Raw genomic sequence first — 23,783 nt, 5'->3', positions numbered from 1 at the left:
AAAAAATTTTTTTATTTTTACAATGAAAATGTAATGTTTTATTTAAACTATATAAATAGAAATATTAATGGAATTTAACCACTAAAAATCAAGTTAGCAGCTTAATTTTAGTGTTTATATTTTAAGTTAATTTAATTGGAATAAATATTCAATTTTATCATTAACAGTGATATACCTCTATTTTGGTTTATTAAGTAAGTAAATATATTATAAAAATTTTATTATTTATTTATTTTAAATAAGGAGTTAATTAAACTCTTTCTTTTAAGTCGAAATTAAATGCAATATTGCTTCTTATTTAAGATAAATTAATTTATAATATTTTTTGAATGCAAATCAAATGTTTTATTTAAACTATAATCCTAATTGGTTCAATTTAATATATTTTGGTTTCATTCATGATATAAACCAATTAATAAAATTAAAATAAAAAAAAATCTAATTTTAGTTCAAAAAATAAAATTTACTAGTTTATATAATGGGATAATTGGAAAAATTAATGCAATTTCAACATCAAAAATTAAAAAAATAACTGTAATTAAGAAAAAATGTAAAGAAAATGGAATTCGAGCTGAAGATTTAGGGTCAAATCCACATTCAAAGGGGGAACATTTTTCTCGGTCTATAAATGATTTTTTTGATAAAATAATTGATAAAAATATTATAATGTTTGAAATTAATATAATAATAATAAAAATATTTGTTAATAAAATGATTATTTATATTAAAATTATTAAACTTTTTGATTGGAAGTCAAATATACTAAATATATTATATAAATAATTAATTTCCTCATCAATAAATAGAAATATAAAGGAATAATCATACTACATCTACAAAATGTCAATATCAAGCTGCTGCTTCAAATCCGAAATGATGATTACTTGAAAAATGATTATTTAAATGACGAATTAGGCAAATTAAAAGAAATAATGTACCAATAATAACATGTAATCCATGGAATCCTGTTGCTATAAAAAATGTTGAGCCATAAACTCTATCTGCAATAGTAAAAGGAGCTTCAAAATATTCATATGCTTGAAGAATTGTAAAATAAATTCCTAAAATAATTGTAATAAATAAACCTTGAGTTATTTGAGAATTATTATTTTCTATAATTGCATGATGAGCTCAAGTAACTGATACTCCTGATCTAATTAAAATAATAGTATTTAATAAAGGAATTTGAAATGGGTTAAAAGGTGTAATACTAGTAGGAGGTCATATAGCTCCAATTTCAATATTAGGGGCTAATCTTCTATGAAAAAAGGCTCAAAAAAAAGAAATAAAAAAAAATTTCTGATACAATAAATAAAATTATTCCTCAGCGAAGTCCTTTGGTTACTAAAATTGTATGTTTACCTTGGTATGTTCCTTCACGACAAATATCTCGTCATCATTGATATATGGTTAAAATTACAATAAAATATCCTAAAATTAATAAATTTATATTAAAATTATGAAATCATTTTACTATTCCTCTAACTAAAACTATTACTCCAATAGCTCCTGTTAAAGGTCATGGTCTATAATCTACTAAATGAAATGGGTGATTAAAATTTATTTTCATTAATTTACTTCTCTAGAATATAAAGTACTTAAAATAGCAATTACATAAGATTGAATTACAGCGACTGCTGATTCTAAGATTAATAATAAAATTTGAATTATAACTAAAATTATAATAAAATATCTTGGTATTGAAGGTCCAGTTCCTCTTAATAAAGTTATTAGTAAATGTCCTGCAATTATATTAGCTGTTAATCGTACTGCTAAAGTTCCAGGTCGAATAATATTTCTAATTGTTTCAATTAATACTATAAAAGGTATTAAAATAGTTGGTGTTCCTTGAGGAATTATATGAATAAATATATGTTGAGAATTATTTAATCAACCATAAATTATAAATCTTAATCATAAAGGTAATGAAATTGATAATGATAATGTTAAATGTCTTGTTCTAGTAAAAATATAAGGAAATAAACCTAAAAAATTATTAAATAAAATAAATGAGAATATTGAAATAAAAATAAAAGTTGATCCTTGAAAATAATTATTTTTTAATAAAGTTTTAAATTCATTATGAAGTTTTAATAAAATAAAATTTCAAAGTAAGAAATGACGATTAGGAATTAATCAAAATGAATAAGGAATAAATATAATTCCTAAAATAGTTCTAATTCAATTAAATGAAATATTAAATAAATTTGTTGATGGATCAAAAATTGAAAATAAATTACTTATCATTTTCAATTAAAATTTTTTAATTTTAAATTTATATTTTTATTTGATTTTAATCTTTTTTTATTAAAAATATAATAATTTATAATATTAAAAATTAAAAATACAAAAAAAAAAAAAAAAAAGAAATTAATCAATTAATAGGTATTATTTGTGGAATAAAAGAATATTATTTATAATAATAATTTAAATTTGACATATTTATGTTATTTTTTAACTAATTCTTTCATTAGAAGTAATTGCTAATTTACTATAAAATGGTTTAAGAGACCAGTACTTGCTTTCAGTCATCTAATGAAGAATAATTATTAATTCAATTAATAAAATTTTTAATTGAAATTCTTTCAATTACAATTGGTATAAAACTATGATTAGCTCCACAAATTTCTGAACATTGACCATAAAAAATTCCAGGTCGATTAATGAAAAAATTTGTTTGATTTAGTCGACCTGGATTTGCATCTACTTTAACTCCTAATGAAGGGACGGTTCATGAGTGAATTACATCAGTAGCAGTAACTATAATTCGAATTTGGTTATTCATAGGTAAAATAATTCGATTATCAACATCTAATAAACGAAAATTATTACTTGATATATCATTTGTAGAAATTATATAAGAATCAAATTCAATATTATGAAAATCTGAATATTCATAACTTCAATATCATTGATGACCAATTGATTTTAATGTAATTAAAGGATTATTAAGTTCATCTAATAAATATAATAATCGTAGTGAAGGTAATGCAATAAAAATTAATGTAATTGCTGGTAAAATAGTTCAAATTAATTCAATTATTTGACCTTCTAATAAAAATCGATTAATATATTTATTAAATAATAAGCTTGATATTAAATATCCTACTAGAATTGTAATTATAATTAAAATAATTAAAGTGTGATCGTGAAAGAAAATAATTTGTTCTATTAAAGGAGATGCTCTATTTTGTAAATTAAGATTAGATCATGTTGCCATTTCTAAAAAAAGGATAATTCCATAAATGGGGTTTAAATCCATTACATATAATCTGCCATATTAGAAGTTACTTAAAATAGGCAATTCATTATATGAATGTTCAGCTGGTGGTAAATTTTGATATCATTCAATTGAAGAAGATAAATTTAAAGTAAATAAAGAAATTCGTTGATTAATTATAGATTCTCAAATAATAATTAATATATAATATAATTGCTAATAATGAAATATATGATCCTAATGATGAAATAATATTTCATGAAATATAAGAATCAGGATAATCAGAATATCGACGAGGTATACCTGCTAATCCTAAAAAATGTTGTGGGAAGAAAGTTAAATTTACTCCGATAAATATAATAAAAAATTGAATTTTTAATATATAAGGATTTAAAGATAATCCAGTAAATAATGGATATCAGTGAATAAATCCACCTAAAATAGCAAATACAGCTCCTATTGATAAAACATAGTGGAAATGAGCAACTACATAGTAAGTATCATGTAAAGTAATATCAATAGAAGAATTAGATAAAATTACACCTGTTAATCCCCCTACAGTAAATAAAAATACAAATCCTAATCTTCATAAAATAGATGGGGAATAATTGATTTGAGTTCCATGGAAAGTAGCTAATCAACTAAAAATTTTAATACCTGTTGGTACAGCAATAATTATTGTTGCAGATGTAAAATATGCTCGTGTATCAATATCTATTCCTACAGTAAATATATGATGAGCTCAAACAATAAATCCTAATAAACCAATTGCTAATATAGCATAAATTATACCTAAACATCCAAATGTTTCCTTTTTACCTCTTTCTTGAGAAATAATGTGAGAAATTATACCAAATCCCGGTAAAATTAAAATATATACTTCAGGATGTCCAAAAAATCAAAATAAATGTTGATAAAGAATAGGATCACCTCCTCCTGCAGGATCGAAAAATGATGTATTTAGATTTCGATCAGTAAGTAATATAGTAATAGCTCCAGCTAAAACAGGTAAAGATAATAATAATAAAAATGCGGTAATACCTACAGCTCAAATAAATAAAGGTATTTGATCAAATGATAAATTATTTAATCGTATATTAATAATAGTGGTAATAAAGTTAATAGCTCCTAAAATAGATGAAATTCCAGCTAAATGAAGTGAGAAAATAGCTAAATCTACTGAACTACCACCATGAGCAATATTAGAGGAGAGGGGGGTAAACTGTTCATCCAGTTCCTGCTCCATTTTCTACAATGCTACTAGAAATTAATAAAGTTAAAGATGGGGGTAAAAGTCAAAAACTTATATTATTTATACGTGGGAAAGCTATATCAGGAGCTCCTAATATTAAAGGTACAAGTCAATTTCCAAATCCTCCAATTATAATTGGTATAACTATAAAAAAAATTATAATAAAAGCATGGGCTGTTACAATAGTATTATAAATTTGATCATCTCCAATTAAAGATCCTGGAGTTCCTAATTCAGCTCGAATTAATAAACTTAAAGAAGTACCTACTATTCCTGCTCAAATTCCAAAAATAAAATATAATGTTCCAATATCTTTATGATTTGTTGAATAAAGTCATTTTCGCTATAAAAATAAAATGGCTGAGTTAAATAAGCGATAAATTGTAAATTTATTTACGAGAATTTTCTCTTTTATTATAGTCTTATATTCAAAAATGATATAAAATTGCAAATTTTAAGGAATAGTATATAATTCTATTAAGGCTTAAAGAAAATTTCTTTATGAATAATTTTGAAGATTATTAGTTTAATTTAACCTAAAACCTTAATAAAAAAATAACGTTCTTAAAATTATTCCTGTAATAGAAAAAAATGAAAAAAAATTAATAAATAAAAAATATTTATTTTTAATATAAATTTTAAATCATTTATTTTTTATATAGTTAAATATAATTGCTGAGTATCTAATACGAATATAAAAAAATAATATAATTAATCTTATTATCACAAAAATAAAAGTTATTAAATATATATTATTATTAATTAAAAAATTAATAATAATTCATTTAGGAAAAATCCAATAAATGGTGGCAATCCACCTAAAGAAAGAAAATTAATTAAAATATTAATTTTAATTAAAAAATTTATATTATTAATAAATAATTGATTAATAAAATATATATTTAAAATATAAAAAAAGAAACATAAAATACTAATTATAAAAGAATATATTGAAAAATAGAAAATTCATAGGGTTTCTCTAATTGAAATAGATATAATTATTCAACCTAAGTTATTAATTGATGAAAATGCTATTAATTTTCGTAATGATGTTTTCATGTTATTAAAATAAAACTATTTAATCAAGATAATCCTTCAATAATATTAGGAAATCAAAAATGAAATGGAACTCTTCCTATTTTTATTAATATAGAAGAGTTTATTATAATAGTTAAAAAATTATTTATTTCAAAATTTTTTATTAATGTTAATTTAATTAAAATTGTAAATAAAAAATTTAAAGATGCAATTGATTGTGTAAGAATATATATATTAAATATTTAATATATTAATATAATTATATTAATATAATATATATTAAAAAATTAAAATTAATTATATTAATATATTACTTATTTGAATTAATATATATTGTTTATTACTTAATTTTTTATTTAATATGAATATTATGAAGAAGAAAGAAAAGAAATTATTAAATGTTTAATAATGTTTATTAAATATTTTAATATAAAAAAAAAAAAAAAAAATTCTATTTAAAAAAATTTACATATAAATAAATTTTTTATAGTTTTAATAATTTATTTAAAGTTTATTTTACATATAAATTTTAGTATTAATTTTACTTTATTTTAATAATAATTTAATTGATTTGTAGTAATTAATATTAAACAATTTAAGTAATTAAGATTTAGTAATACTTGAAATTAATAACAAATTTTGTGCCAGCAGTTGCGGTTAAACAAAAGTTAATTTAAATTTTATTAGTTATTAATAAATAATGAAATTTAATTGAATAATATAAATTTTAAATTATTAAGTGAAATTTTAATTTAATTTAATATTATAATATATTTATGATTTAATAAATTTTATAAAAAACTAGGATTAGATACCCTATTATTAAAATTTAAATTGAAAATACTAAAATAGTAGATAATTATTTATTGAAACTTAAATAATTTGGCGGTATTTTAGTTCATTTAGAGGAATCTGTTTAATAATTGATAATCCACGAATAAATTTACTTAATTTTTTATTTTGTATATCGTTGTTAAAAAAATATTTTTTAATAATAATAATATTTAAAAATTTTGATTAAAAATTAAATCAGATCAAGATGCAGATTATAATTAAGAATATAATGGATTACAATAAATTTATTTAGATGAATATTAATTTGTAAAAGTTAATTGAAGGTGGATTTAAATGTAATTTTATTTAGTTTAATAAAATGATTGAAAATTGAAATATGTACATATTGCCCGTCGCTTTCATATGAATATAAGTTGAAATAAGTCGTAACAAAGTAGAGGTACTGGAAAGTGTTTCTAGAAAGAACAAATTAGAGCTTGTAAAAGTATTTCATTTACATTGAAAAGAAATTAAAATTTAATTAATTTGAGTGGGAAAATTAATAAAAATATAAATAATAAAAAAATTTTTAAAATAATTTATTTTAATGGGGGTTAAAGTATATTTATGGAAAAAATTATTTAATTTATAGTAAATTAGTATTGTGAAAGAATTTTGAAATAAATGAAAAATGAAATTAGTTAAAAGTAAATTTAATTTATTGTATCTTGTGTATCAGAGTTTATTAATTAAAAATTATAGTTTTAATATTCTCGAATTTAAAAGAGATAATTAATTATAAAAGTTATTGTAGCATAAATATTTTAAATAATTAATTGGAAATGAAATGTTATTCGTTTTTAAATATATCTAGTTTTTTTAGAAAAAAATTTAATTTTATATTATTTAAATAAAAAATTAATTAATTAATTTTTTATTTAAATAATATTATATTTTAAGGGATAAGCTTTAATTTAAATTTATATAAATTTTATTTTAATTTAATTAAGATTTTTATAATTTATATTGTTAATAAATTTTAATTTATTATAAATAATTTTATTTAAAATAAAATTTAATTTAAATTTTATATTATTTATAAAAAAAAAATTAAAATTTTATAAAATTTGATATAATGATAAAATTAGTATATAATAAGATATTAAAATTATAAAATTATTTTAGTTAATAAAAAGGAATTCGGCAAATATATATATTCACTTGTTTATCAAAAACATGTCTTTTTGAATTTAATATAAAGTCTAATCTGCCCACTGATATTATAATATATTAAAGGGCTGCAGTATATTGACTGTACAAAGGTAGCATAATCATTAGTCATTTAATTGATGACTTGTATGAAAGATTGGATGAAATATAAGCTGTCTCTTTATTATTTTATAGAATTTAATTTTTTAATTAAAAAGTTAAAATAAATTAAAAAGACGAGAAGACCCTATAGAGTTTTATATTTAAAGTAATTGAGATTATTTATAAAGTTTTTAATTAAAATTATTTTAATTATTTTGTTGGGGTGACAAAAAAATATAAAAAACTTTTTTTATTATTTAACATAAATAAGTGAGTATATGATCCAATATTATTGATTATAAGAAAAAATTACCTTAGGGATAACAGCGTAATTTTTTTTTTAGTTCGAATAAAAAAAAGAGTTTGCGACCTCGATGTTGGATTAAGATAAAATTTAAATGTAGAAGTTTAAAATTTTGATCTGTTCGATCATTAAAATCTTACATGATCTGAGTTCAAACCGGTGTAAGCCAGGTTGGTTTCTATCTTTTAATAAATATAAAATATTTTAGTACGAAAGGATCAAATATTTAAATTAAATTTATTAAATAATGAATATTATTAATTTATTTTAAATATATAATTGATTTTATATATAATATATATATATATATATATAATATATATATATATATATATATATATATATATATCTGCTATTTTGGCAGAAAAATGTAATGATTTTAGAATTCATTAATATATAATTTAATTATATAGATAGTAATGTTTATAAATGATATTTATATAATTTTTTTAGGTTTATTAATTTTAATTATTGGTATTTTAGTAGGGGTTGCTTATTTAACTTTATTGGAGCGTAAGGTTTTAGGTTATATTCAAATTCGTAAAGGTCCTAATAAAGTTGGTTTTATAGGAATTTTACAACCTTTTTCAGATGCAATTAAATTATTTACTAAAGAACAAACTTATCCTAATTTTTCTAATTATTTAAGATATTATTTTTCTCCTATTTTAAGTTTTATTTTATCTTTAATAATTTGATTATTGATTCCTTATTATTTTAATATAATTAGTTTTAATTTAGGAATTTTATTTTTTTTATGTTGTACTAGATTAGGTGTTTATACAGTTATGGTAGCTGGTTGATCTTCTAATTCTAATTATGCTTTATTAGGGGGATTACGGGCAGTAGCTCAAACTATTTCTTATGAAGTTAGATTAGCTTTGATTTTAATATCTAGAATTGTTATAATTATAGATTTTAATTTAATAATATTTTTTGTTTATCAAAATTATGTTTGATTTATTATTTTAATATTTCCTTTAAGATTATGTTGAATAAGATCAAGATTGGCTGAAACTAATCGAACTCCTTTTGATTTTGCTGAAGGAGAAAGAGAATTAGTTTCAGGGTTTAATATTGAGTATAGAAGAGGGGGCTTTGCTTTAATTTTTTTAGCTGAATATTCTAGAATTTTATTTATAAGATTATTATTTATTTTAATATATATAGGAGGTTTTAGATTAAGAATTATTTTTTATTTAAAATTAGTTTTTATTTCTTTTTTATTTATTTGAGTTCGAGGAACTTTACCTCGTTATCGTTATGATAAGTTAATATATTTAGCTTGAAAAAGATATTTACCAATTTCTTTAAATTTTTTATTATTTTTTTTAGGATTTAAAATTTTATTATTATAATTTAATTTTTTTTTAGTATAAATTAATAGAATAATAATTCTTTCTTAAGTTTTCAAAACAAATGCTTAATTACAAGCTCATTAATTTAATTAAATAATATATTATCTCAATATTTATTAATAAATGGGTTAATAATAAAATATGAAAAATATAATACTGTTAATAATTGTCCTGTTAATACATAGGGATCTTCTACAGGACGTGCTCCAATTCATGTTAATAGAATAACAATTGTTACTATAGATCAAAATAATATTTGATTAATAGGGTAAAATTGAATTCCTTGAATTTTTTTATTAAATGTAAATGGTAAAATAATTAAAATTAAAATTGATATTACTAAAGCAATTACTCCTCCTAATTTATTAGGAATTGATCGTAAGATTGCATAAGCAAATAAAAAATATCATTCAGGTTGAATATGAATTGGAGTTACTAAAGGATTTGCTGGGATAAAATTATCAGGATCTCCTAATAAATAAGGATTAGTTAAAGTTAAAATTGTTAATAAAAATAATATAATAATAAATCCAATTAAGTCCTTAAATGTGAAAAATGGATGAAATGGAATTTTATCATAATTTCTATTTAATCCTAATGGATTATTGGAACCAGTTTGATGTAAAAATAATAAATGAATTATAGTTATTATTAAAATGATAAATGGTAATAAAAAGTGAAATGTATAAAAACGTGTTAAAGTAGCATTATCAACGGCAAATCCTCCTCAAATTCAATTTACTAATATAACTCCTAAAGAGGGGATAGCTGATAATAAATTAGTAATAACAGTTGCTCCTCAAAAAGATATTTGCCCTCAAGGTAAAACATATCCTATAAATGCTGTTGCTATTAATAAGAATAAAATGATTACTCCGATTATTCATGTGTATTTTAAGTTAAAGGATTCATAATAAATTCCTCGTCCAATATGTAAATAAATACAAATAAAGAAAAAAGATGCTCCATTTGCATGTAAAGTTCGAATTAATCATCCATAATTAACATTTCGACAAATATAATTAACTCTATAAAATGCTATTTCAATATTAGCTGTATAATATATAGTTAAAAATAATCCTGTTAAAATTTGAATTATTAAGCATAAGGCTAGTAAAGATCCAAAATTTCATCAAATTGAAATATTAGATGGTGAAGGTAGATCAATTAATGATCCGTTAATAATTTTTAATACGGGATGTGATTTACGAATTGGTATATATTTGTTTATCATTTGTTAATTAGATGAACGTAAAGGTCCATAGAAAATATTAGTAATTTTTACAATAGCAATTAAAGTAATAAATAAATAGATTACTAATATTATTATAATTAAAAATGTTTGATTATTATATAATTTACTTAAATTAATTTTATTTTCATTATTAAAGAAGAAAATTATATTATTAAAGTTATTTATATCTGAATTTATTGATAAATTTAATCATGTTATGTTATTATTATATATTATTATTATTATAAAAAATATTATAATTAAAATTAAAATTAATATTTTTTTATAATTAAATTTAAAAGTAAATAATTGATTTGATGCAATACTTGAAACATAAATAAATAAAACTAATAAACCACCTAGGAAAGTAAGAAATAAAATATAAGAGAATCAGTATGTTTTAATTATTATTCCTGATAATAAGCATGTTAATAAGGTTTGTATTAAAATTAATAATCCTATTGATATTGGATTATTAATAAATAATATAAATAATGAATTTATTATTAATATTAAAGAAAAAATTATTTTTATAATTTCAAATACAAAGAATAGTTTAAATAAAATAATAATTTTGGAGATTATTGATAAAGAGATTCTTTTTCTTTGAAGTTTTTAAAGTAAATAACTTAATTTTGATTTACAAGACCAATGTTTTTTTTAAACTATAAAAACAATTAATGATAATTTTAAATATATGAACTGTTTTTATTTTGATATTTATTGTAGGTAATTTAATTTTTGTTTCTAAACATAAACATTTATTAATTGTTTTATTAAGATTAGAGTTTATTGTTTTAAGAATTTTTTTTTTTTTATTAGTTTATTTAATTTTTATTGATTATGATATATATATATTAATATTATTTTTAGTTTTTTCTGTTTGTGAGGGGGCTTTAGGATTATCTATTTTAGTTTCAATAATTCGTACTCATGGTAATGATTATTTTCAAAGATTTAATTTATTATAGTTAATTATATATATATATATATATATATATATTAAAATATAAAATGATAAAATTTTTAATAATAATAATTTTTATAATTCCTTTATGTTTTATAAAAAATATATTTTGAATGGTTCAAATAATATTAATATTAATAATATTTATATTTATAAATTTAGGTGTAAAATTGAATTTATTTTGTAATTTAAGTTATATAATATCTTGTGATATTATATCTTATGGATTAATTTTATTAAGAATTTGAATTTCTATTTTAATAATTATAGCTAGTGAAAATTTATATAAAATAGATTATTATGTTAATTTTTTTTTATTTAATGTTATTTTTTTATTAATTATATTATATTTAACTTTTAGAACTCTTAATATATTTATATTTTATCTTTTTTTTGAGGGTAGATTAATTCCTACTTTATTATTAATTATTGGTTGAGGTTATCAACCTGAACGTATTCAGGCAGGTATATATTTATTATTTTATACTTTATTTGTTTCTTTACCTTTATTAATTGGTATTTTTTATATAAATAATGAAATAAATTGTATAATTATTTATTTTTTAAAATTTTTTAATTTAAGTAATTATTTATTATATATTTCTATAATTTTAGCTTTTTTAGTAAAAATACCTATATATTTTGTTCATTTATGATTACCAAAAGCTCATGTTGAGGCTCCAGTTTCTGGTTCTATAATTTTAGCTGGTATTATATTAAAATTGGGTGGTTATGGTTTATTACGTTTAATAATTTTTTTACAGGAAATTAATATAAAATTAAATTATATTTGAATTGTAATTAGATTAGTAGGAGGTTTTTATATTAGATTAAAATGTTTTTGTCAAATTGATATTAAATCTTTAATTGCTTATTCTTCTGTAGCTCATATAAGAATTGTAATTAGAGGTATTATAATTATAAATTATTGAGGATTTATTGGTTCTTATATTTTAATAATTGGTCATGGTTTATGTTCTTCTGGAATATTTTGTTTAGCTAATATTAGTTATGAGCGTTTACATAGACGAAGTTTATATATTAATAAAGGTATAATAAATTTTATACCTTCAATAAGTTTATGATGATTTTTATTAATATCATCTAATATAGCGGCTCCTCCTAGATTAAATTTAATAGGTGAAATTAGATTAATTAATAGATTAATAAGATGATCTTGAATTTCTATATTAATATTAATGTTAATTTCTTTTTTTAGAGCAGGATATAGATTATATTTATATTCATTTATTCAACATGGAAATTATTATTCTGGTGTTTATAGATATTATACTGGGGTATCTCGAGAATATTTAATATTAATATTACATTGATTACCTTTAAATATTTTAGTATTAAAAATTGATTATAGAATAATTTGATTTTATTTAAATAATTTAATAAAAATATTGATTTGTGGTGTCAAAAATATGAGTGATTTCATTTTAAATTATTAATAATATAAAATATTCTATTTGTTTTATTTCATTTTTTTTTTTATTTATAATAATAATAGTAAATTTTTTTTTTATAATTTATTTTATTATAAATGATATAGTAATTTTAATAGAATGAGAAATTATATCTTTTAATTCATTGAGAATTGTTATATCTATTTTATTAGATTGAATATCTTTATTATTTATAATATTTGTTTTTTTAATTTCTTCTGTTGTTATTTATTATAGAAAAAGATATATACAATCAGAATTAAATTTAAGTCGGTTTATTATCTTAGTGTTATTATTTGTTTTTTCTATAATATTATTAATTATTAGACCAAATATTATTAGAATTTTATTAGGTTGAGATGGATTAGGATTAGTTTCTTATTGTTTAGTAATTTATTATCAAAATTTAAAATCTTATAATGCTGGAATATTAACAGCTTTATCAAATCGTGTAGGTGATGTTTTTATTTTAATTGTTATTTCTTGGATATTAAATTATGGTAGATGAAATTATATTTTTTATTTAGAGTTTATAAATAATGATTGAGAAATAAAAATAATTGGCAGAATAATTATTATAGCTGCTATAACTAAAAGTGCTCAAATTCCTTTTAGATCTTGATTACCAGCAGCTATAGCTGCTCCTACTCCTGTTTCAGCTTTAGTTCATTCATCTACTTTAGTTACAGCGGGAGTTTATTTATTGATTCGATTTAATATAATATTATTAGATATATTTTTTTTAAAGTTATTATTACTATTATCAGGTTTAACTATATTTATAGCTGGAATTTCTGCTAATTATGAATTTGATTTAAAAAAATATTGCTTTATCAAAGTTAAGTCAATTAGGTTTAATAATAAGAATTTTAACAACGGGATTACTTGATTTAGCTTTTTTTATTTATTAACTCATGCTATATTTAAGGCTTTATTATTTATATGTGCTGGTATTATTATTCATATAATAAATGATATTCAAGATATTCGTTTTATAGGTGGGATTAGATTATATATTCCTTTAACTTCTTTATGTATAAATATTTCTAATATAGCTTTATGTGGGATTCCTTTTTTAGCTGGATTTTATTCTAAGGATTTAATTTTAGAATTAGTTAGATTTAGAAATTTAAATTTAATAATTTTTTTTTATATTATCTTTCTACTGGTTTAACAATATTTTATAGATTTCGTTTAATAATATATTTAATAGTAAATGATTTTAATTTATTAAGAATTTTTAATTTATATGATGAAGATTATATTATATTAAAAAGAATGTTTGTTTTATTATTTATAAGAATTGTTAGAGGAAGATTTTTAAGTTGAATAATTTTTTCTTATCCTTATATGATTTATTTACCTTTTAATTTAAAAATGATAGTTATTTATGTAAGATTAATAGGGGGTATATTAGGATATTTTATTAGAAATATGAGAATTTATTCTGTAAATAAATTTTTAATGACTTATAATTTAAGAAATTTTTTATGTTTAATGTGATTTATACCTAATTTATCTACTTATGGTTTAAGATATTATTTTCTTAATTTAGGTCAATCTTTATTAAAAAATATTGATATAGGATGAAGAGAAATTTATAGAGGATTTGGTATAATACAAGTAATAAAAAAATATTCTGTTTTATATAATGTTTATCAAATAAATAATTTTATAATTTATTTATTTAGATTTATTATTTGAATATTTATTTTATTTATAATATTAATATTTAATAATTAATTTAAATAGCTTATAAATTAGAGCATAATATTGAAGATATTAAGGAAATATGGATTATTTTTAAATATAAAAATATAAATTAAATTATTTATAAAAAAATTTTTTTATTTTTACAATGAAAATGTAATGTTTTATTTAAACTATATAAATAGAAATATTAATGGAATTTAACCACTAAAAATTAAGTTAGCAGCTTAATTTTAATCTTTATATTTCTTAGTTAATTTAATTGGAATAAATATTCAATTTTATCATTAACAGTGATATACCTCTATTTTGGTTTCAATTAAGTAAGTAAATATATTATAAAAATTTTATTATTTATTTATTTTAAATAAGGAGTTAATTAAACTCTTTCTTTTAAGTCGAAATTAAATGCAATATTGCTTCTTATTTAAGATAAATTAATTTATAATATTTTTTGAATGCAAATCAAATGTTTTATTTAAACTATAATCCTAATTGGTTCAATTTAATATATTTTGGTTTCATTCATGATATAAACCAATTAATAAAATTAAAATAAAAAAAAATCTAATTTTAGTTCAAAAAATAAAATTTACTAGTTTATATAATGGGATAATTGGAAAAATTAATGCAATTTCAACATCAAAAATTAAAAAAATAACTGTAATTAAGAAAAAATGTAAAGAAAATGGAATTCGAGCTGAAGATTTAGGGTCAAATCCACATTCAAAGGGGGAACATTTTTCTCGGTCTATAAATGATTTTTTTGATAAAATAATTGATAAAAATATTATAATGTTTGAAATTAATATAATAATAATAAAAATATTTGTTAATAAAATGATTATTTATATTAAAATTATTAAACTTTTTGATTGGAAGTCAAATATACTAAATATATTATATAAATAATTAATTTCCTCATCAATAAATAGAAATATAAAGGAATAATCATACTACATCTACAAAATGTCAATATCAAGCTGCTGCTTCAAATCCGAAATGATGATTACTTGAAAAATGATTATTTAAATGACGAATTAGGCAAATTAAAAGAAATAATGTACCAATAATAACATGTAATCCATGGAATCCTGTTGCTATAAAAAATGTTGAGCCATAAACTCTATCTGCAATAGTAAAAGGAGCTTCAAAATATTCATATGCTTGAAGAATTGTAAAATAAATTCCTAAAATAATTGTAATAAATAAACCTTGAGTTATTTGAGAATTATTATTTTCTATAATTGCATGATGAGCTCAAGTAACTGATACTCCTGATCTAATTAAAATAATAGTATTTAATAAAGGAATTTGAAATGGGTTAAAAGGTGTAATACTAGTAGGAGGTCATATAGCTCCAATTTCAATATTAGGGGCTAATCTTCTATGAAAAAAGGCTCAAAAAAAAGAAATAAAAAAAAAATTTCTGATACAATAAATAAAATTATTCCTCAGCGAAGTCCTTTGGTTACTAAAATTGTATGTTTACCTTGGTATGTTCCTTCACGACAAATATCTCGTCATCATTGATATATGGTTAAAATTACAATAAAATATCCTAAAATTAATAAATTTATATTAAAATTATGAAATCATTTTACTATTCCTCTAACTAAAACTATTACTCCAATAGCTCCTGTTAAAGGTCATGGTCTATAATCTACTAAATGAAATGGGTGATTAAAATTTATTTTCATTAATTTACTTCTCTAGAATATAAAGTACTTAAAATAGCAATTACATAAGATTGAATTACAGCGACTGCTGATTCTAAGATTAATAATAAAATTTGAATTATAACTAAAATTATAATAAAATATCTTGGTATTGAAGGTCCAGTTCCTCTTAATAAAGTTATTAGTAAATGTCCTGCAATTATATTAGCTGTTAATCGTACTGCTAAAGTTCCAGGTCGAATAATATTTCTAATTGTTTCAATTAATACTATAAAAGGTATTAAAATAGTTGGTGTTCCTTGAGGAATTATATGAATAAATATATGTTGAGAATTATTTAATCAACCATAAATTATAAATCTTAATCATAAAGGTAATGAAATTGATAATGATAATGTTAAATGTCTTGTTCTAGTAAAAATATAAGGAAATAAACCTAAAAAATTATTAAATAAAATAAATGAGAATATTGAAATAAAAATAAAAGTTGATCCTTGAAAATAATTATTTTTTAATAAAGTTTTAAATTCATTATGAAGTTTTAATAAAATAAAATTTCAAAGTAAGAAATGACGATTAGGAATTAATCAAAATGAATAAGGAATAAATATAATTCCTAAAATAGTTCTAATTCAATTAAATGAAATATTAAATAAATTTGTTGATGGATCAAAAATTGAAAATAAATTACTTATCATTTTCAATTAAAATTTTTTAATTTTAAATTTATATTTTTATTTGATTTTAATCTTTTTTTATTAAAAATATAATAATTTATAATATTAAAAATTAAAAATACAAATAAAAAAAAAAAAAAGAAATTAATCAATTAATAGGTATTATTTGTGGAATAAAAGAATATTATTTATAATAATAATTTAAATTTGACATATTTATGTTATTTTTTAACTAATTCTTTCATTAGAAGTAATTGCTAATTTACTATAAAATGGTTTAAGAGACCAGTACTTGCTTTCAGTCATCTAATGAAGAATAATTATTAATTCAATTAATAAAATTTTTAATTGAAATTCTTTCAATTACAATTGGTATAAAACTATGATTAGCTCCACAAATTTCTGAACATTGACCATAAAAAATTCCAGGTCGATTAATGAAAAAATTTGTTTGATTTAGTCGACCTGGATTTGCATCTACTTTAACTCCTAATGAAGGGACGGTTCATGAGTGAATTACATCAGTAGCAGTAACTATAATTCGAATTTGGTTATTCATAGGTAAAATAATTCGATTATCAACATCTAATAAACGAAAATTATTACTTGATATATCATTTGTAGAAATTATATAAGAATCAAATTCAATATTATGAAAATCTGAATATTCATAACTTCAATATCATTGATGACCAATTGATTTTAATGTAATTAAAGGATTATTAAGTTCATCTAATAAATATAATAATCGTAGTGAAGGTAATGCAATAAAAATTAATGTAATTGCTGGTAAAATAGTTCAAATTAATTCAATTATTTGACCTTCTAATAAAAATCGATTAATATATTTATTAAATAATAAGCTTGATATTAAATATCCTACTAGAATTGTAATTATAATTAAAATAATTAAAGTGTGATCGTGAAAGAAAATAATTTGTTCTATTAAAGGAGATGCTCTATTTTGTAAATTAAGATTAGATCATGTTGCCATTTCTAAAAAAAGGATAATTCCTTTATAAATGGGGTTTAAATCCATTACATATAATCTGCCATATTAGAAGTTACTTAAAATAGGCAATTCATTATATGAATGTTCAGCTGGTGGTAAATTTTGATATCATTCAATTGAAGAAGATAAATTTAAAGTAAATAAAGAAATTCGTTGATTAATTATAGATTCTCAAATAATAATTAATATAAATATAATTGCTAATAATGAAATATATGATCCTAATGATGAAATAATATTTCATGAAATATAAGAATCAGGATAATCAGAATATCGACGAGGTATACCTGCTAATCCTAAAAAATGTTGTGGGAAGAAAGTTAAATTTACTCCGATAAATATAATAAAAAATTGAATTTTTAATATATAAGGATTTAAAGATAATCCAGTAAATAATGGATATCAGTGAATAAATCCACCTAAAATAGCAAATACAGCTCCTATTGATAAAACATAGTGGAAATGAGCAACTACATAGTAAGTATCATGTAAAGTAATATCAATAGAAGAATTAGATAAAATTACACCTGTTAATCCCCCTACAGTAAATAAAAATACAAATCCTAATCTTCATAAAATAGATGGGGAATAATTGATTTGAGTTCCATGGAAAGTAGCTAATCAACTAAAAATTTTAATACCTGTTGGTACAGCAATAATTATTGTTGCAGATGTAAAATATGCTCGTGTATCAATATCTATTCCTACAGTAAATATATGATGAGCTCAAACAATAAATCCTAATAAACCAATTGCTAATATAGCATAAATTATACCTAAACATCCAAATGTTTCCTTTTTACCTCTTTCTTGAGAAATAATGTGAGAAATTATACCAAATCCCGGTAAAATTAAAATATATACTTCAGGATGTCCAAAAAATCAAAATAAATGTTGATAAAGAATAGGATCACCTCCTCCTGCAGGATCGAAAAATGATGTATTTAGATTTCGATCAGTAAGTAATATAGTAATAGCTCCAGCTAAAACAGGTAAAGATAATAATAATAAAAATGCGGTAATACCTACAGCTCAAATAAATAAAGGTATTTGATCAAATGATAAATTATTTAATCGTATATTAATAATAGTGGTAATAAAGTTAATAGCTCCTAAAATAGATGAAATTCCAGCTAAATGAAGTGAGAAAATAGCTAAATCTACTGAACTACCACCATGAGCAATATTAGAGGAGAGGGGGGTAAACTGTTCATCCAGTTCCTGCTCCATTTTCTACAATGCTACTAGAAATTAATAAAGTTAAAGATGGGGGTAAAAGTCAAAAACTTATATTATTTATACGTGGGAAAGCTATATCAGGAGCTCCTAATATTAAAGGTACAAGTCAATTTCCAAATCCTCCAATTATAATTGGTATAACTATAAAAAAAATTATAATAAAAGCATGGGCTGTTACAATAGTATTATAAATTTGATCATCTCCAATTAAAGATCCTGGAGTTCCTAATTCAGCTCGAATTAATAAACTTAAAGAAGTACCTACTATTCCTGCTCAAATTCCAAAAATAAAATATAATGTTCCAATATCTTTATGATTTGTTGAATAAAGTCATTTTCGCTATAAAAATAAAATGGCTGAGTTAAATAAGCGATAAATTGTAAATTTATTTACGAGAATTTTCTCTTTTATTATAGTCTTATATTCAAAAATGATATAAAATTGCAAATTTTAAGGAATAGTATATAATTCTATTAAGGCTTAAAGAAAATTTCTTTATGAATAATTTTGAAGATTATTAGTTTAATTTAACCTAAAACCTTAATAAAAAAATAACGTTCTTAAAATTATTCCTGTAATAGAAAAAAATGAAAAAAAATTAATAAATAAAAAATATTTATTTTTAATATAAATTTTAAATCATTTATTTTTTATATAGTTAAATATAATTGCTGAGTATCTAATACGAATATAAAAAAATAATATAATTAATCTTATTATCACAAAAATAAAAGTTATTAAATATATATTATTATTAATTAAAAAATTAATAATAATTCATTTAGGGAAAAATCCAATAAATGGTGGCAATCCACCTAAAGAAAGAAAATTAATTAAAATATTAATTTTAATTAAAAAATTTATATTATTAATAAATAATTGATTAATAAAATATATATTTAAAATATAAAAAAAGAAACATAAAATACTAATTATAAAAGAATATATTGAAAAATAGAAAATTCATAGGGTTTCTCTAATTGAAATAGATATAATTATTCAACCTAAGTTATTAATTGATGAAAATGCTATTAATTTTCGTAATGATGTTTGATTTAATCCTCCAATAGCTCCAATAATAATATTAAGAATAATAATAATATTAATAAAATAATTATTTATATAATAAGATATTAAAATTAAAGGTGTAATTTTTTGTCATGTTATTAAAATAAAACTATTTAATCAAGATAATCCTTCAATAATATTAGGAAATCAAAAATGAAATGGAACTCTTCCTATTTTTATTAATATAGAAGAGTTTATTATAATAGTTAAAAAATTATTTATTTCAAAATTTTTTATTAATGTTAATTTAATTAAAATTGTAAATAAAAAATTTAAAGATGCAATTGATTGTGTAAGAAAATATTTTAGTGAGGCTTCTGTTGAAAATAAATTATTGGAATTAGAAATTAGGGGGATAAAACTTAAAAGATTAATTTCTAATCCAATTCAACATCCAAATCAAGAATTTGATGAAATAGAGATTAAAGTTCTAAAGAATAAAATAAAAAAAAAAAATATTTTATTAGAATTAAATAAATTATAAATTTAAAATAAGAAATTAATTTCTTTTAAGAATTATAAATTCAATATTATATTTTAGTGTAAGATGCATAATAGTTTTTGATACTATTGGATATAGTTTAATTCTATAAAATATAATAAAGGTAAAATAATTACTTAATTTATCCTATCAGAATAATCCTTTAATCAGGCACTTTATTTTTAAAAAAAGGTATTTCCTTTATAGTTGGGGTATGAACCCAAAAGCTTAATTTTAGCTTATTTTTAATTATATATTATTATTATTATATGAAAAATTTTTAAAGACGGTTTATAAATTTAATTAAATGTTAATATTCATATATATATATATATATATATATTAAATATTTAATATATTAATATAATTATATTAATATAATATATATTAAAAAATTAAAATTAATTATATTAATATATTACTTATTTGAATTAATATATATTGTTTATTACTTAATTTTTTATTTAATATGAATATTATGAAGAAGAAAGAAAAGAAATTATTAAATGTTTAATAATGTTTATTAAATATTTTAATATAAAAAAAAAAAAAAAAAATTCTATTTAAAAAAATTTACATATAAATAAATTTTTTATAGTTTTAATAATTTATTTAAAGTTTATTTTACATATAAATTTTAGTATTAATTTTACTTTATTTTAATAATAATTTAATTGATTTGTAGTAATTAATATTAAACAATTTAAGTAATTAAGATTTAGTAATACTTGAAATTAATAACAAATTTTGTGCCAGCAGTTGCGGTTAAACAAAAGTTAATTTAAATTTTATTAGTTATTAATAAATAATGAAATTTAATTGAATAATATAAATTTTAAATTATTAAGTGAAATTTTAATTTAATTTAATATTATAATATATTTATGATTTAATAAATTTTATAAAAAACTAGGATTAGATACCCTATTATTAAAATTTAAATTGAAAATACTAAAATAGTAGATAATTATTTATTGAAACTTAAATAATTTGGCGGTATTTTAGTTCATTTAGAGGAATCTGTTTAATAATTGATAATCCACGAATAAATTTACTTAATTTTTTATTTTGTATATCGTTGTTAAAAAAATATTTTTTAATAATAATAATATTTAAAAATTTTGATTAAAAATTAAATCAGATCAAGATGCAGATTATAATTAAGAATATAATGGATTACAATAAATTTATTTAGATGAATATTAATTTGTAAAAGTTAATTGAAGGTGGATTTAAATGTAATTTTATTTAGTTTAATAAAATGATTGAAAATTGAAATATGTACATATTGCCCGTCGCTTTCATATGAATATAAGTTGAAATAAGTCGTAACAAAGTAGAGGTACTGGAAAGTGTTTCTAGAAAGAACAAATTAGAGCTTGTAAAAGTATTTCATTTACATTGAAAAGAAATTAAAATTTAATTAATTTGAGTGGGAAAATTAATAAAAATATAAATAATAAAAAAATTTTTAAAATAATTTATTTTAATGGGGGTTAAAGTATATTTATGGAAAAAATTATTTAATTTATAGTAAATTAGTATTGTGAAAGAATTTTGAAATAAATGAAAAATGAAATTAGTTAAAAGTAAATTTAATTTATTGTATCTTGTGTATCAGAGTTTATTAATTAAAAATTATAGTTTTAATATTCTCGAATTTAAAAGAGATAATTAATTATAAAAGTTATTGTAGCATAAATATTTTAAATAATTAATTGGAAATGAAATGTTATTCGTTTTTAAATATATCTAGTTTTTTTAGAAAAAAATTTAATTTTATATTATTTAAATAAAAAATTAATTAATTAATTTTTTATTTAAATAATATTATATTTTAAGGGATAAGCTTTAATTTAAATTTATATAAATTTTATTTTAATTTAATTAAGATTTTTATAATTTATATTGTTAATAAATTTTAATTTATTATAAATAATTTTATTTAAAATAAAATTTAATTTAAATTTTATATTATTTATAAAAAAAAAATTAAAATTTTATAAAATTTGATATAATGATAAAATTAGTATATAATAAGATATTAAAATTATAAAATTATTTTAGTTAATAAAAAGGAATTCGGCAAATATATATATTCACTTGTTTATCAAAAACATGTCTTTTTGAATTTAATATAAAGTCTAATCTGCCCACTGATATTATAATATATTAAAGGGCTGCAGTATATTGACTGTACAAAGGTAGCATAATCATTAGTCATTTAATTGATGACTTGTATGAAAGATTGGATGAAATATAAGCTGTCTCTTTATTATTTTATAGAATTTAATTTTTTAATTAAAAAGTTAAAATAAATTAAAAAGACGAGAAGACCCTATAGAGTTTTATATTTAAAGTAATTGAGATTATTTATAAAGTTTTTAATTAAAATTATTTTAATTATTTTGTTGGGGTGACAAAAAAATATAAAAAACTTTTTTTATTATTTAACATAAATAAGTGAGTATATGATCCAATATTATTGATTATAAGAAAAAATTACCTTAGGGATAACAGCGTAATTTTTTTTTTTAGTTCGAATAAAAAAAAGAGTTTGCGACCTCGATGTTGGATTAAGATAAAATTTAAATGTAGAAGTTTAAAATTTTGATCTGTTCGATCATTAAAATCTTACATGATCTGAGTTCAAACCGGTGTAAGCCAGGTTGGTTTCTATCTTTTAATAAATATAAAATATTTTAGTACGAAAGGATCAAATATTTAAATTAAATTTATTAAATAATGAATATTATTAATTTATTTTAAATATATAATTGATTTTATATATAATATATATATATATATATATAATATATATATATATATATATATATATATATATATCTGCTATTTTGGCAGAAAAATGTAATGATTTTAGAATTCATTAATATATAATTTAATTATATAGATAGTAATGTTTATAAATGATATTTATATAATTTTTTTAGGTTTATTAATTTTAATTATTGGTATTTTAGTAGGGGTTGCTTATTTAACTTTATTG

The 23,783-nt window shown here is 18.9% G+C and overlaps 1 protein-coding gene and 5 pseudogenes across 5 annotated transcripts; 1 reads left to right on the top strand and 5 right to left on the bottom strand.

Annotated features, from left to right (window-relative positions):
- Nucleotides 1-780: 780 nt before the first annotated feature.
- Nucleotides 781-2,396, bottom strand: LOC126913041 (cytochrome c oxidase subunit 3-like; annotated as a pseudogene). The gene has a single exon (XR_007707638.1). The product of XR_007707638.1 is annotated as a cytochrome c oxidase subunit 3-like (transcript).
- An 854-nt stretch (nucleotides 2,397-3,250) lies between these two features.
- On the bottom strand, nucleotides 3,251-4,844 carry LOC126913038 (cytochrome c oxidase subunit 1-like; annotated as a pseudogene).
- Nucleotides 4,845-9,341: 4,497 nt separating this feature from the next.
- On the bottom strand, nucleotides 9,342-11,022 carry LOC126913039 (cytochrome b-like). Its single transcript, XM_050707701.1, is given in 1 exon segment — nucleotides 9,342-11,022. A coding segment is annotated over 1 exon segment (828 nt). The 5' UTR covers nucleotides 10,492-11,022; the 3' UTR covers nucleotides 9,342-9,663.
- Nucleotides 11,023-13,531: 2,509 nt separating this feature from the next.
- On the top strand, nucleotides 13,532-15,508 carry LOC126913042 (NADH-ubiquinone oxidoreductase chain 5-like; annotated as a pseudogene). The gene has a single exon (XR_007707639.1). The product of XR_007707639.1 is annotated as an NADH-ubiquinone oxidoreductase chain 5-like (transcript).
- A 20-nt stretch (nucleotides 15,509-15,528) lies between these two features.
- LOC126913040 (cytochrome c oxidase subunit 3-like) lies at nucleotides 15,529-17,145 on the bottom strand (annotated as a pseudogene). The gene has a single exon (XR_007707637.1). The product of XR_007707637.1 is annotated as a cytochrome c oxidase subunit 3-like (transcript).
- A 142-nt stretch (nucleotides 17,146-17,287) lies between these two features.
- LOC126913037 (cytochrome c oxidase subunit 1-like) lies at nucleotides 17,288-19,600 on the bottom strand (annotated as a pseudogene). The gene has a single exon (XR_007707636.1). The product of XR_007707636.1 is annotated as a cytochrome c oxidase subunit 1-like (transcript).
- Nucleotides 19,601-23,783: the final 4,183 nt, after the last annotated feature.

The sequence above is a fragment of the Spodoptera frugiperda genome, unplaced genomic scaffold (genome assembly GCF_023101765.2).
Source record: "Spodoptera frugiperda isolate SF20-4 unplaced genomic scaffold, AGI-APGP_CSIRO_Sfru_2.0 tig00002110_1, whole genome shotgun sequence".
NCBI classification, from domain to species: Eukaryota; Metazoa; Arthropoda; class Insecta; order Lepidoptera; family Noctuidae; genus Spodoptera; species Spodoptera frugiperda.
This window is presented reverse-complemented; position numbering and strand designations above follow the sequence as displayed.